General features: G+C 52.8%; 1 protein-coding gene across 1 annotated transcript; it reads right to left on the bottom strand.

Moving 5' to 3' along the window:
• Window positions 1-2139: 2139 nt before the first annotated feature.
• On the bottom strand, window positions 2140-15030 carry AIFM1 (apoptosis inducing factor mitochondria associated 1). Its single transcript, XM_083876406.1, has 17 exons — window positions 14886-15030; window positions 13775-13917; window positions 11125-11209; window positions 10544-10561; window positions 9996-10108; window positions 9777-9907; window positions 9174-9264; window positions 8576-8660; window positions 7874-7950; window positions 7370-7478; window positions 6615-6722; window positions 5763-5851; window positions 5543-5683; window positions 4746-4888; window positions 3976-4100; window positions 3291-3487; window positions 2140-2353 (listed from the first exon to the last, which is right to left on the bottom strand). Exons 1-17 carry the CDS (start codon window positions 14950-14952, stop codon window positions 2282-2284), a joined length of 1794 nt encoding a protein of 597 aa, XP_083732532.1. The 5' UTR covers window positions 14953-15030; the 3' UTR covers window positions 2140-2281.
• Window positions 15031-15034: the final 4 nt, after the last annotated feature.

Below are 15034 nucleotides of genomic sequence, written 5' to 3'. Positions count from 1 at the left end.
GAGCAGCTGAATTTTCCTCCTCTTCTGCCACAGTATCTGTCTGTGTCTCCTGCTCAGCATATTGAATAGCTGAATCTTGTGCCCAGGTCTCAGTCTGGGTTTCCTGCTTGACACGGTGAGAGGCCTTTCTCTGTGGGTGAGGAGATGGTTTCCTCCTGGGGGCCTGGAAAGAGAGATGGGGCTTTGTAGAGGCCACTGGGCTTCCCCCAGCAGCAGCCACTGGGACAGGAGTGCAGGAGCTGCTGGGGAAGCCTTGGCCCTCACCTGTTCCAGCTCCACGGGGCCACTGTGGGCTCTGCGGCTTCTCATGGCCCGGTGCTGGCCATGGAAAGTCTCATCCAGCCCTCCGTGCTTGGCTCTCACTAATTCCAGCTCCACTGAGCTGCTGTGGGCCCGGCGGCTTCTCACGGCCCGGTGCTGGCCACGGGCTGTGGCTCTGCTGGCCAGGATGGCCGTGGGCTGTGAGGGGCCCCCAGGGTGGGACCTGCACCCCTCCAGGGCTCGTTCCTCATCGGGGCTGAGACAGCTCTCGGTGCCCCCTGAGCTCAGGGTGCTGCGGGACGGTGTCAGCCAGGACAGGGACCGGCCCTGGCTGCCCTGGCTGCTGATGGATGATGCCAGCCGGGATCGGGAATGGCTCTGGCTGCCCTGGCTGCTGCAGGACGATGTCAGCCAGGACAGGGACCGGCCCTGGCTGCCCTGGCTGCTGATGGATGATGCCAGCCGGGACAGGGACCTCCCTTGGCTGCCCTGGCTGCTGCGGGATGAGGTCAGCCGGGACAGGGACCGGCCCTGGGTTCTGTGGGGTGATGTCAGTCGGGGCACAGACCAGCCTTGGCTGCTGCGGGACGAGATCAGCCGGTGCAGGGACCGGCCCTGGCTGCCCTGTCTGCTGCGGGGTGATGGCAGTCGCTGCAGGGACCAGCCCTGGCTGCCCTGGCTGCTGCAGGGGGATGGCAGTCGCTGCAGGGACCGGCCCCGGCTGCCCTGGCTGCTGCAGGAGGATGGCAGTCGGGGCACAGACCGGCCCTGGGTTCTGTGGGGTGATGGCAGTCGGTGCAGGGACCGGCCCTGGGTGCTGCGGGGCAGTGTCAGCCAGTGCAGGGACTGGTCCTGGGTGCCCTGAGTGTCCTGCAGCTGTGGGCGGGAGGAGGAGGAAGAGGAGGAGTGGGATGGAGGCAGCGGCCTGGGCAGGGTGCTGGCACGCCTTGGGCCGTCCTGTTGGCCTCTCCCTCCCTCTCTCAGCTGGTGCCTCTCCTTGGGGCTCTGGGGACTGGGGGCCTGCTCCTCCATGGGTCCTTTGCTGCTGTACTGGGGACCTGCTCCCTCCTGAACAAGGTGTTCTGCTTCAGTGGGTACTCCAGGGAGGCTCCATAAACGCTCCACGGGCAGGATGTGGTGGCCCTGCTGTCACAATGGCTCCTTGGTGTCACGGGGCCCTGCAGTGTCACAATGGCCCAAGGGCACCACGAGGCCCTCACTCACATCACTGGGTTTGCATGGCCAGGTTTTGGCAGCGAGGGGGACACAGGGGTGGCTTCTGTGAGAAAGGGACAGAATTCTCCCCGTGTCCAGCAGAGCCAACGCCACCAGCTCCAGGATGCCCCAATGGCTGAGCCCAGCAGAGATGGTGGTGACACCTCGGGGATAAAAGATTTAACTGCAGCCTGTGGGAAGGACTCAGGCTGGGGAAGTTTATGGAGCGCTGGCTCCGATGGGAGGGACCCCACACTGGAGCAGGGGAAGGATGACAACCCCTGTCCCTGGGCAAGGACAGAAATGACATGGGATAAACTGATCATGGCCCTCATTCCCCAGCTCCTTTCCACCATGGGAAGGAGGATGGAGAGCCCAGGAAGGAGAGAGAGGGAGGGAGGGGAAGGGTTTTTAAGATTTATTTTACTTCTCATCAATCTGCTCTGATTTTGACTGGTAATTAATTTCCCCAAGTTGAGTGTTTGGACAGGCTGGAGAACAGGCAGAGAGCCTCCAGGCCTGTTTGCTCCCCAGTGGGAATTCCTGTGAGGAAAGAGGGAGCTCTGCAGCCTCTCCACGGCTGACACAAGGGAAAACTGACCCCAGTGGGGCAGCACGTTCCCCTTCCCTCACCAGCCAGGCAGGGGTGCAGGAAGGAGCAGGTGACTAGAACAATCTGATTTTATTGGTGCAAACACTGGGCTTGGGCAAGTGGAATATTCCCAAGTGCTCCCAGGAAGCTGCCCAAGCTGCAGGGGGCACACAGCCAGCAGCCCCCTCCCTCCAGGTGTTCCTGCTGTGGAGTTCAGTCTTCGTGGATGTTGAAGAGTTTTGCTACTTCATTGAGGTCCTCGTGCTCCTCCCCGTCTTTGATGATCTGGAGGAAGGAGAACACATTAAATCCTGCACATCTCATAAAGAGCCAGTGCTGCAGGACTGTCACAGCCAGTGCCAGCAACTCTTTGGAGCCTCTCTGAAGCACCAGACTGACACAGCCACAACATAACAGCACTTTCTACACCCAAATTCACATGGGAGTCTTAAATGTACCATCACCTGCCTCCAGGAACAGCAGGAAAACCACCCTCCTGTCCCTGTGGGATTTGTTTCTGGGTTTTCCTTTACAGCCAGGGAGAACAAGTGTTTTAAAAAGTGATTCAGCTCTGCAAAGGTGGGCCTGGCACTGACTTGGAGCCAGGATATCTGGCTTGAACCTGCAGCTTTTGGACAAGATGAAGAGACCAGAGGTTTAAGGTAAGGACTGCTAAGGGAGGGAGGGAAGGAGGAAGGCAGGACCTCCCTTCCACGGGGATGGCAGAAGCAACATGTTTCAACTGCATCTTCAGTTTATAGATCAACAAAGACTTCCACAGTCTGACTCAGCTGAACTGGGAGGTCTGGGACAGGCCACAGGGCTGGGGACACACCAAGCCCCTGCTCAGGGCTGCTCCAGCTGTTTCTGTGACATCTGAGACTGTTTCAGACACTTGGACATGGGACAAAGCAGCACAAGGATGGGACATTTCACTCCTGCACCATCACTGTGACTCCAGCCTGTATTTACTACAGTCCTGGAATTGCAGCTGTGCCAAGGCCAGGCTTGGAGCACACACCTGATTCGAGTTATTTCTGTAAAAAATTTGCAAACATACAAAAAAAAGCACAGGGACAGCTCCCCTAACTCACCCATAACAGTGCTCCCATTGGATACTGCCCAGCCCTGCACCAGCTGCCTTTATTTATCCTCACTTTGAATGGACAGATTGATTTTTCCACAAGAAAAGCCCCACTCCAGCAAACCTCCCTGCACTGACCTTGCGAGCAATGGGCATCCTGTTGAAGATGTTCCACAACACGATTCCCACCACGACTTTATCCCTGAGGTAGAAAATGACACCTTTGCCGTAATCTTCTCCTTGCGTCGGGACGTGAGGCGTTGGTGAAGAGCTTTCAGAGAGCTGAACTTCTGAGGCTTCTGCTTCTGTTTCGCTCTCAGATCGAATTCCAGTCCCTGAGGCAGAAACAGGAGGAGTCACACACCCAGTGCAGGACGTGAAATGATGGCAGCATGTTCTGCAGGAGCCTGAGGTGTTCCCCTTTAATTTGTGTTCCCCAAAAGTTAAGTTTCATTAACACAATTAAACAATCCCAGCATGGAGCACTGACAATCCCCAACTTCCACTGCCAAATGCAAAGGACAGCACAATCTGCTTGCTCCAAAATAAACCTGTTTGGATCTACAGTCTCTGTTGTCCCAAACTGATCATTTTATTGCCATGGAGGAGATCAAACTTCCCTGGGAAAGTCTGCGTGGCAGTAGAAGCATTCCCCAATACCTTCTTGGAGGAATGTTGTGTTTTAATCCCATTTTAATATAAAAGGCAGCCTTTAAAGCTTGGTCCAGACATGAGGCAGCAGATTGCTGTGTCCTCGTGCTCTCAGAGGTCGGGGTGACCCTGTGCTCCCCACCCAGCCCTTGCAGGAGCTCCCAGTCCCCACCTGACTGTTCTGTCGCACTTTTGGGCGTGTCCTTTGCTGTGGCCTTGGCAAAGACTCCAACTGTGGGCAAACTGCTGTCCACGAGGCCAATGGCTTCGTACCCCACGTTGGGGCCCAGATCACTCCTAGGAATGGAAGGAGAATAAAGTGATTTGTGGCAGCAGTGACACAGATCCAGGGCAGTTCCATCCATCCACGCTCCACTCCTTAGGCCAGTGTGGCTGGGGTGACACTGGGCACTGACTGAGACCTGGAGTCTCCTCTGCACACACAGGTGGAACAAGGAGCCCATGGCCATGAGCTTCAGAAAAACCAGCTCACTGAGCAGAACTGAAATCCTTAAGGCCTGCTGCTCAGGAGGGATCCTGGAATGATTTGGGTTGGAAGGGACCTCAAAACCCATTTCATCCCACTCTTCTACCATGGGCAGGGACACCTTCCACTATCCCAGGCTGCTCCAAGCCCCATCCAGCCTGGCCTTGGACACTTCCAGGGATCCAGGGGCAGCCACGGCTTCTCTGTGCAACCTCTGCCAGGGTCTCATCACCCTCAGAGGGAAGGATTTCTTCTGGATCTTGAACCTAAATTTCTCCACTGTCAGTTTGGAGCCACTCCTCCTTGTCCTGTCACTCCAGTCCCTCTGTACAAGGTGTTTACTAAGGTGTTTTCACTCCTCTTGGGAAACAGATCCTTCCCAAGGTGTATCTTGTCCAAGCTCCTGCAATGTGGCCACGCAAGGAACCCCCAAAGAGGAAAGGATAGTTATTTACCAGAACATGGACTGGTGCCAGTAGGGCTTTGCAGCTCCTGTCATGTTCTCTCCAGCCAGTCTCCCGCTGACCACGGCGTGGTCGTGGTGCTCCACACGCCTCCGGCCCAGTTTGATGTCATAAAAGCAGGCAGCATCCCCTGCCTTGGAGAGAACCAGCCCGTCAGCACCACGGCAGGGAAAGCTCCCACCAGAGCCCCAACAAAAAACATCGGGGAGAGAACAAGTGCAACAAAGAATGGAGTTTTTCTGACAAACCCCAAACGCCACCACTCCCTCATCCCACTCCCTGGACTACACAACTCCCAGTTTCCTCAGCATTTTCCCCCTGATCTTTGGAAAAACAAACCAGCACGAAATACGTTTTCCAGAGGAATCAAAGTCTCAACACCCACCAAGGGACTCTTATGCAAGCGAGTGATCCAGGCTATCTTTAGGTTACCCCAACTCCTCTTACACAGCATAAATATTCCAAACTTGCCGTGGTTACCACGGAAACGAGGCGGCTGCAGTGCCTGACCAGGCTCTGGGCTTGCGCTACAACTGCTCTCCTCACTCTCCTCACTCGCTCCTGCTCACCCCGTTCACCTCCTCCTGCAACTGTGTATCCCCTGCAGCCCTGGGATTCTGTGTCCTCACTCAGCATCCAGATGTTTGGGAGGCTGTGCTCACACTCACTCACCACCCAGATGTTGAGGGAAGCTGTCCCCACACTCACCACCCAGATGTTGAGGGAGGCTGTGCTCACACTCACTCACCACCCAGATGTTGAGGGAGGCTGTGCTCACACTCACTCACCACCCAGATGTTGGAGCGCGCCTGCAGCTCCGCGTTCACCCGGAACCCCCCGAAGTCCGAGTCCACCTCCAGCCCTGCTGACTTGGCCAGTTCCACGTTGGGCTCCAGCCCCACTGCGGCCACAATGTGATCTGTCTCCACCTGTTTGGGAGTGCACAGTGAGGCTGTTAATTCCCTGCACGCCCCTGCAGAGGTGACCCTCTCCTGCTCTCCCGTTTACCTTCCGGCCGTCCTTCAGTTTGATCACCAGCCGGTTGCCGGAGACAGAGACGGATTTGACCACGGCATTGGGCAGGACATTGACCCCCTCTGGAAAGGAGGACAGGACACCTCACTGCCTGCTCAGGGCTGGGCAGATCCCACCTGCAGGAGGTGCTTGGTGCAGACAAGATGCTGGGTGAGGAACCAGAGCCCACCCAAGCTTTGCTCCATGTGCTAGTGCAGCTTTGGGGAAGCACGAGGACAAACCCAGCTAAAAAGTCTGAAAGCTGCTTAAATGACAATCCAAAGTACCTCTCATGTGATGACAAGGCCACATCCGAAAGAATTACCTAAAACAGGTGTTCAGGAGCTAAGGACACTCAATTACCTATTGCTGTGCCACAGCCAGACCCAGAGGTCCAACAAAGCAGCTTCCAAAAGAGAAATAACCCAGACCTGTGGGTTATCAGGCCCTGCAATCCACACCCCAGTGACATTCCTCCTCCCTCTCTCCCTCTCCATTTCCCAATGCACAAGGTTATTTTGCACTTAATGCAGCAAATGGAAAAAGGTGTCTTGGATCTTACTGACTTTATCAGCTAAACACAACAGCACCTGGCCTGATCCAGGTGGGCACAGAGATCATTCCAGGAAACAGCCACAGGGAAGGAAAGCCTCACTGGCATGGGCAAGCCTGTTTGCTCAGCCTTCCCAGAGGGACTGCCAAGAAGGCCAGGATTCATGGCAGCTCTGTGCTGCCCAAGCTGCCTGAACTGAAACATTCCCTGCCCAGCCCTCCCAGTGCTCCAGGGACAGGAGGGAGCTGGATGTCCCCAGCAGCCACCAGCCCAAACCCCCTCAGCAGCTTCACCTCTTCTGACTTTCTCCGTGGTCCAATTGCTCAGATATTCGGGCAGGACCTTGCCCATGTTGCCATTCTCTGGAAAGAGCTGGATCACCTCCAGGCCTCGGGTTCGGGCTGGAAGGGAAGCACAGAGCAGCAGGATAAAGAGCAGCAGCAGATGTTGGGACACACATGCTTTACTTTACACAAGGAGCTTGACAGAAGTTTCCAAATCTGGGAGTTGTGACTCCCAAGGAATCACAAAGTGACTGACTGCTGTTCCACATACACCTGCAAAGTCTAGATAATGGACTTTCAGTGGAAATGTTTGATATTTCGGCAAAAAACTTAGAAAGTTACCATAAAGGCCCTATGCACACACTGACAATTAAAATACAGCTGCTCACTACCTCTTTGAAATCACAGAATTATGGAATGCTTTGGGTTGGAAGGGACCTTAAAGATGATCCAGTTCCAACCCCAAAATCGTAGTTTGAGAGTGGCGTTAAGCACAAAGAACAAATGTGACTTTTCTGAGAGACTTTGCAGCTCACATTTACCCTGCAGAGCTCCCAGCTCTGTGGTCAGGGGCTGCTGGGCAGCTGGTGAGGGAGAGACTGGGAAAACCTTGGCCAGGCAGGCAACAAAACATGAGTGTGCTGTTTCCTTTAGGCAAACACAGAGTCTGTGCAAAAAACCTGACAGTCTGGGTACTGAAAAGATGTTTCTAAAGTGAGGCTGCTGCCACTCAGTGCCTGTCACAGCTGGGGACACACACTCACCTCTCCTTCCCAGGGCACAGGCCAGCTCGCTGCCGAGGAAACCACCACCAATTATTGTGATGGACTTGACTTCCCTGGAAATCTTCTCCAGCCTCCGGAAGTCCTCGATCTGAAAGAACGTTTGCCCCCGTTTCCAATCCCCTCTAACAGGAATGGCAGCAGAAAGCATTTTGGTCCCATTCAACGGCTTTTAGTCACTTTGGAAGGTGCAGCAAAGTCACAAAGGAGGGAAAATTTTTAAAAAAAATATCTAAACCCCATAATCTCACACACAGTTACAGCTCTCAGGCTGAGGAAAGCAGGTGAGTAGTTGAGTGACTCTACCCTGGTTTCCTGCCTGGGAAAAAGAATAATCAGGCAATGGATTCCTGGGCACCATCTGAGGGAAGCAGTGACAAGGCAGGACCATCCCGACTCAACCCAGAAGAGTTTAAAAACTGAAACCAGTGGTAAGTGGCTCTGATTTATTCAGCCTCCCTGGGGCTGGCAGCAGCTGGGTGTTACCTTTCGGAACAGGGTCAGCCTTTTCTGCACGTCCTTTCCTGCTCTTTCGATGGCAGGCAGGTTCCTCGGGGAGCCCCCTGGACACAGTGGGGAGAGAAGGGAGAATAATGACTGATTCTGCCTGAATCCCAGCAAATCTGATGATGCAAGGCAGGTGAAAAACCCAGAACCCAGACAGCACAACTGTCCTTCATGTCACTGCTCCACATCATGTTTGACACTGCAGAGACTTCTCAAAGAGAACCAAAGAATCATGGAATGGTTTGGGTTGGAAAGAACCTTAAAGCTGATCCAGTTCCACTGCCTGCCATGGGCAGGGACAACTTCCCCTATCCCAGGTTGCTCCAAGCCCTGTCCAACCTGGCACTGGACACTTTCAGGGTCAGGGGAGCCACAGCTGCTCTGGGTAACCCATGCCCAGGAGGAGCTCCTTCCCAGTGTCCCACCTAACCCTGCCCTCTGGCATTCCCCATTGTCCTGTCACTCCAGACCCTTGTCTGAAGTCGCTCTCCAGCTCTCTTGGAGCCCCTTTAGGCGCTGGAAGGCTCAAAGATCTCCCCAAAGCCTTCTCTTTTCCAGCCTGGACTCCCCCATCTTGGCTCCACAGGGGAGGTACTCTAGAGAATTTATCTCTAGCTAAATGTCACTGAAATAAAAAGCCTGGCACAAGCCCAGGAACAAAAGAAAAAGCACAGCACTTACCAGTGGCAATGAGACATTTGTCATAGGATATCTGGGTCCCATCACTGAGCTTCACTGTGTTCCCTCTGACATCCATGTGCACAACCTGCAGGATGAACCCAGGTGAGCTCGAGGTCTTTACTGCATGGACTGCTGAGCAGATTTGCAAACTTGGAATTAACATTCTCCCACCTTTAGGTTTAGGGTGGGGACGGAAGTGGGGAAGTGAGAGGACTGGAAGTGGGAATTGAGACAACTTTTTTGGGAGTCACGATAACTCAGGTTGATCCTCCCAGGGTCTGAGTGTGAAATGGGCTCAGACACTGCCCAGCCCAGCAGGAAGGTCTACATAATTTTTGTCCCATGCCCTGACTCCAAACTTATCCTTCTCTCTTCCTCATCATCTTCCCTCAGCTCACTGCTATTCCTCTTGGCTTCTCCCACTTTCAAACTTCACTTCAGATTAGCAAAATCTCTGCTCCATCACATTTTTCCCAAATTTATCCAAATTCCCCTTCCCAGCCAACTGCCCCTCCAGCTCCAGTGGTTCAGTATCAGCTGATGAGTGCAGGCTCTGCTCAGGAGGAGCTGTAGGAACAACAGCCAGTGCTGTACCCACCTTCTTGCCAGGCAGAACTGCCACCCCACCATTTTCCACAGAAGACAAGTCCTCGACAGGCACGTAGAAAGATGGTGGCTGGAAATAGATACTGAAAAAAGATCCATTATCAAACAGGTTCCCCTTGCTCTGGGATACCAGAAATCCAGCTGTTCTCCAACAAGACAATGACAGCTCTGTGCATCCATAACAAGCGCCACAATTATTTATCTATTTTTAAGAATTAGAGTCTTCACACTGTTCAAGAGTTTGGATCACAGAATCATAGAATTGGTCAGGTTTGAAAAGATCATAAAATCCAACCACCAAGTACGGCTTAATCACAGAAGTCTCAAAAATCAAGTGTGATCCCGTGTCCCTGGACCTCTGCTCTAATCTGTGGAGCTTCACCTTTATTAACTGATTTCCCAGGACTCCTGCCCATAGAAGGACATGTCTAAGGGGAATCCCAGCAGTTTGTGAGGTGTTGAGTACTGAGAGAGCTCTGGTGGGAAGCAGAATTCCTCAACCCCTGCCAGCACCTGCCAGCACCATTCACTGCCCCTCATTGTCACCCGGTCACTAACCACTCCCCTTTTCCCTGTCACCTGCAGTGCCACCCACCTCCTCTCCTTGCCGTTCCACTGCTTGAACCGCAACGTCTCCGTCACGTTGGGATCATCAGAAAACCACAGCTCTTTGGAAAGGGGGGGACGCATGTAGGGCAGGGCAGGATCTTCAGACACGATCAGCACCTTGAATTGGCCAGGAAATACATGAGCTGGAGTGAAACAGGCAGACAGCAGCACACACAGAGAGGGTCTGGAGCAGGGGAGCGCTTACCCGCGCTCCGGGGTCACGGGCCCGGATGGATCTGGCAGCAGCAAAAGCAGCAGTTCCTCCCCCAATGAGCAGGAAAGGGACGTGGGATGGGACCTTGGGATGAGTGCCTGGAGCTGCAGGTGACAGATGGGACAACTTACTGCACATACAGGCACCTGGCCCCAGCCCAGGGCGGAGTATGTCACCAAGGGCCTTCTACATCCAGACTTCCTTTGGAAATTGTCCTCCTTCTGCCCCAGCACCCTTCCCAAGAACCCCAGTGCAGCTTTCCCCAGAGCTGCTCCCTGCAGGAATCAGGCAGATTTCAGCAAACTGATTTTTCTAAGCAAGCCCGAAACTCTGCACTGGCCAACCAGTGAACAGTTTATAAGAAATGGAAGTTCCACAAAAGGCCAAGGCATGTTTTACTGTAATTTTGTTCAAGGAGACAACTTTTGAGTTCCTGCAGAAGGGACCTCCTCCCAAAGGCAGGTCCTGTTGTTGAGCACCATATGTTAATCCATGGGCAGGCACAAACCAGGCAGTTTAGTATTAGCACCAGAACTCACCTCCCTCAGGAGCAGCATCTGAAAGGGAAGAAAGACATGGCTTAAGTCAGCAGAGCACAGGCTGTGGTTTGGGAGCTGCAGTCCAGGGCTGACTCCAGGCTCTCCACCAGCCAGGAAAGAGCCTCTCTGGAATCACTGTCCTTGCCAGACCGTGCAAAGGTAAAGGCCAGAAGCAGGGCTTACTCGTTTCTCTTTTTATCACAGAAGGAGTAAATGACAGAAATGAGCCCCAGGAGACATCTCACTTCATCCTCAGGATGGTAAAACAGCCTGTTCTGGGTCATGCAGCCAGCGCTGTCTTCTGTGCTGGGAAGTCACAGAAGAATCCCAGAATGGGTTGGGCTTGGAGAGACCTTAAAGCCCATCCAGTTCCACCCCTGCCATGGGCAGGGACACCTTCCACTAGACCAGGTTGCTCCAAGCTCTGTCCAACCTGGCCTCGAATGGAAATTTGAAACAACGGCACACACTGGGAGGTGCAATCTTACAAAGGCACATCTGTCATTCCAGAGAGGCTCTGTTCTGTTTGTTTTGGAGGCCTCAAGCTCATGAAGAAGAGGGCTGGCAGGGCTGGTACCCACCTGAAGCAGAGGAGTCATCGTGCCTGGTTTTCCTCGAGAGCCGGCTGGCGTATCGCTCTTTGCTCTCCTGCACCATTCTGTACACCTGCAGACAGACAGGAGACATTCCCCTTGCACACCTTTACAGCACGCAGGCACCACCCTCCTGCTGCCCCTGACAGGCTTTTGTCCACCCCATGTGCTGGAAAAGCCAGTAGCAACATGTGGGGCAAAATGCACCTCCCTGGACAAAGGTGCCCATTGGGAATGTGCTCAGAAAACGACCTGCTGCACCTGGTGATGAGCCTTGGGTGTCTGGCTGCTTCCCAGGAGCAAAAAACCTTCCTGCAGGTGTTTGGCTGCACATCTGCTCCAAGAGGAACCAGCTCCAGTGAGGGAAATGCAGCCAAACCAGCCCCAAAACCACAAGCCCCAAGCTGGGCCATGAAACAGCACAAGGCTGCGGAAATGGGAGACAAATCCAAAGAAAAAGCTTCTCCCAGCTCCCAAAGCTCAGAGCAGCTGGGCAGAGCCAACAAGCCGAGTGGCTTTCTCAGGCACAGTGGTGGCAGGACACCCCTGGCATTAGCAGGACCTTGAGCCACAGGAGCTCCAGGCACTGGCCTTTGGACATGGAATCTCTTCCAGCTGAGTGCTGACCTGTTTATTTGACTGTGAAACTTGGGATACAGCACAAGCAGAGCCGGCATGTGCAATTTACTGCTACAGACAAGGAGGGAACTCCTCTTACATCACAATAACTTCCAAGAAAAACTGGACCTGAAGACACTGGGAGTGCTGGGAGAAGGTCAGAGTCCAGTATTTTTCCCCCCAAGGGTAAAAACTTAGAGGGAAGAAAACCTTTTTTGAGGCAAACCCCAGCCTTGCTAATAATCTCTACGATGTCAAATTTCATTTGCCAGCCCTCACAAGTTGGTGTTTTATAGCAAATAGTCTCAAACTATTTTAATGGCAGGCACAAAAAAAAAGAGCACAGGACAAAAGCCTGTCCAGGGAAACTGGAGAAATGTCAGAAATATTAGAAAACAAGAACTTGTTGGTGTTTAGAAAAATTAAGATTAAGGTATTTTTAAAGCCTTTTGCTCAAAGACAGAAGAGACAAGGTTAACAAACCACCTCTGCTTTTACAAGCAGAATCAGGAAGGTTTTAAGCCAGTCCAAAGGGCAGCATACAGCAAATTAAATCCAATCCTTGAGGAAAAAACACTGTTATGCACAGGAGAAACATCAGATCAGGCCTTGAGGATATTTCCAATGAGATAATGCCAAGTTTTTTCTATGCAGAAGCAGAACTACACTTTGCCAGGACACGGGGGGATGTTTGAGTCTCTTCCCTGAGGAAATCACCAAGTTGGACAAGTTTTCTTGCCTTCCCTTTATCACACCTACATTCAGGTATTATTTCCTTTTATGCATGCCAGCATTACTGATACCAGCAGAGGTGCACTAATTAGCATTTTGTACCTTTACACAAATGGCCAGTTTGAGTTTAGATTTATTTAATGTGCAAAGGTTAATCAAAGGCAGGTTTCCCCAGTAAAAAAAACTGCACCCCCTGAGAACACCCCACTTGTAACCTTAAATTATTTGGCAATGAAAACTATGAAATGAAAATTATTTTTCGATGAAAATGAAGCACCTGAGGGCAGGGAGCACAAAAAGGGCTGGAAGTGAAGGGTTCCAGGGTGGGAGGTCCAGAGAGGTGCCCTCCCTCCACCCTCCCACCCCACAAACTCCTTTAGTGAATGCTCTTACATAAACTCCTGCTCCAGTGGCTGCTCCTCCCACTATTAAATATAACAAGAGGTTGCTGCCAGCTTTGCCAGGAACACCTGAAGACGTCAGGGATCTAGAAGGGCATCTTAGCTGGTGGCATTGCAAAACTGCAGGGGAAGACAGGCAATGGAAGAGAAGAGGGAAAGAGCGGAGTATTAGGAAGGATTCTTGATTAAACAGGTCTTGGGAAAAGCAGGGTGTGCTTTGTAATTTCAGCTACCTTGTCTGCCAAAAAAAAAACCCCAAAAAAATGGCAGTGGGGCACAGGAAAGAATTATATTTAAGGGAAATAGGAAAATATTTTTCCATGCTCTGTTTTGAATTTTTTCCCCTTTCCCAGGAGCTTCCTTAGGAAAAAAGTGAGATTTAGAACTTTTAATTAATATGATCCTCCTAAAGAAAGAGGTTTGAAAAAAAGATTTGTGTGGTGTAAACTTGTATCCACTCCCAGGCAATGCTGACAGTCTCTAGGAATGTCATTTACTCCTTCGGTGAGGCTGAAAACCTTTATTCTTTTAAATCAGAATATAAATGGGTGTTGATTTGGTACACTTACACAAATTAAACAAATGTTCTGAACTGAGATTTGACAAGGAATTGTTTGTCCCATAAAAGACAACACAGAGCTGTGGCTGGTCATAAAAAAACCCAAGAGTGCCTTTAAGGTAAAAAAAAGGTAACTGAAATTACAGCTAAAACCCAAGCAATCATAAGAAGTTAATTTCCATTTAGCTCCCCTTGAAGTTTTCTGAAGGAGGAAACAGAGAGAAAGCTACAGAGACCAAAAGCTAAGTAAAGAGAGCTGGAAATCAGCAAAATGCTCGACAGGAGAGATGGACTGCAGCTTCTTCCCAGGAACCACCTTTCTACTTACATAGGCACCTGCTCCTAAGCTGGACAAGCCCACAATAAGGACCAAAACTGAATTAGTGCCCTTTTTCCCCGGCACGCCTGTGCCAGCCACTTGTCTGCTCAGCTGCAGGTCTGGGGGCACATTCCAGCGCTGCAACAACGTGCCTGAGGAACACAATTCATTGGAGAAACAACACAAAAAAACACCGTCAATGCAAAGGTTAAATCTGGAGGTTTTAGAGATTAAGTCAGTTCTGAACCCTTGTTTTGGAAAACCCAAACAAGGTGGGGGTGTTATCCTGAGCCACAACAGGGTGCTCTGGGCAGCTGTGGGGAACAAAATCTCTGTAAGATCGAGGAGTAATTGAAATAATTGATAGCAGGAGCATCTGTGAGCAGCTGGGAAGGCTGGGATGGCCGAGCACAGAGATGTTATTGGTGGTTCCACCTTCTCCAGCCCTCTCCTGTCCGAGGATGCTCCAGAAAAAGCAAAGCAGAGAGGCTGAGCTGAGCTGAGCTGACCAGGGATGGTTATACCGGTTATACCAAACTCCCTCTGCTCATACAATTCATTCCGCGGGCATAAACAGCCAAGCAAGGAAAGGAGTTTTGGTGGCAAAAGGGGCATCCCCGGTGGAAATGAGCATATCCAGGTGCAGGCAGCTCCCGCAGCCAAGCAGGACGAGGAGCACCCGTTTTATTTCTGCATCGCCTGTTAATCAATCAATCAATCAATCACAGGCAGGGCGGCCCGGTTCATCCCCGGGACCGGCTCCGAGGAGAGGTTTGTCCCTCTCAATCCCCACCTCCAGGAGCTCCCTCCCGGCGAGGCAAAACCCGCCTCAGCCGCCCGAAGGCGCCTGTTTGTGCCAAACCCCGCAGCGAAGCCGCCAAGCGCCCGTAAAGCCACCGAGGGGGGATCAACCAGCCCCGGCTCGCTCACGCTTGTCCCAAACGCCTTCCCGAAGCATCCGCCGCCCTCTCCCCGCTCCGTGCCCGCAGGGATCCCGCGGTAGGGCCCGGTGCTCCCCGCAAACACCGCTGGCCCCGGGCGGGCCTGCACCAGCCCCGGGCTAGAGCGGCGGGAATCGCTCCCGGTGCCTCCCCCATCCATCCCCGGTGCCGGCACTGACCCGCGTGGGCTCGTCCCCGCGGCGGGGGGCGCAGGGCGCGGGCCAGGCCCGCTCGGCAGAGGAACATGTCTCCTGTGGCCGGTCTCCGGTCGCTCTCGGTCTGTCCCGGTGTCCCCCCCCGCCCCTCACGCCGGCCCGGCCCGGCCCCG

Source organism: Zosterops lateralis (genome assembly GCF_965231275.1).
Source record: "Zosterops lateralis genome assembly, chromosome: 21".
NCBI classification, from domain to species: domain Eukaryota; kingdom Metazoa; phylum Chordata; class Aves; order Passeriformes; family Zosteropidae; genus Zosterops; species Zosterops lateralis.
This window is presented reverse-complemented; position numbering and strand designations above follow the sequence as displayed.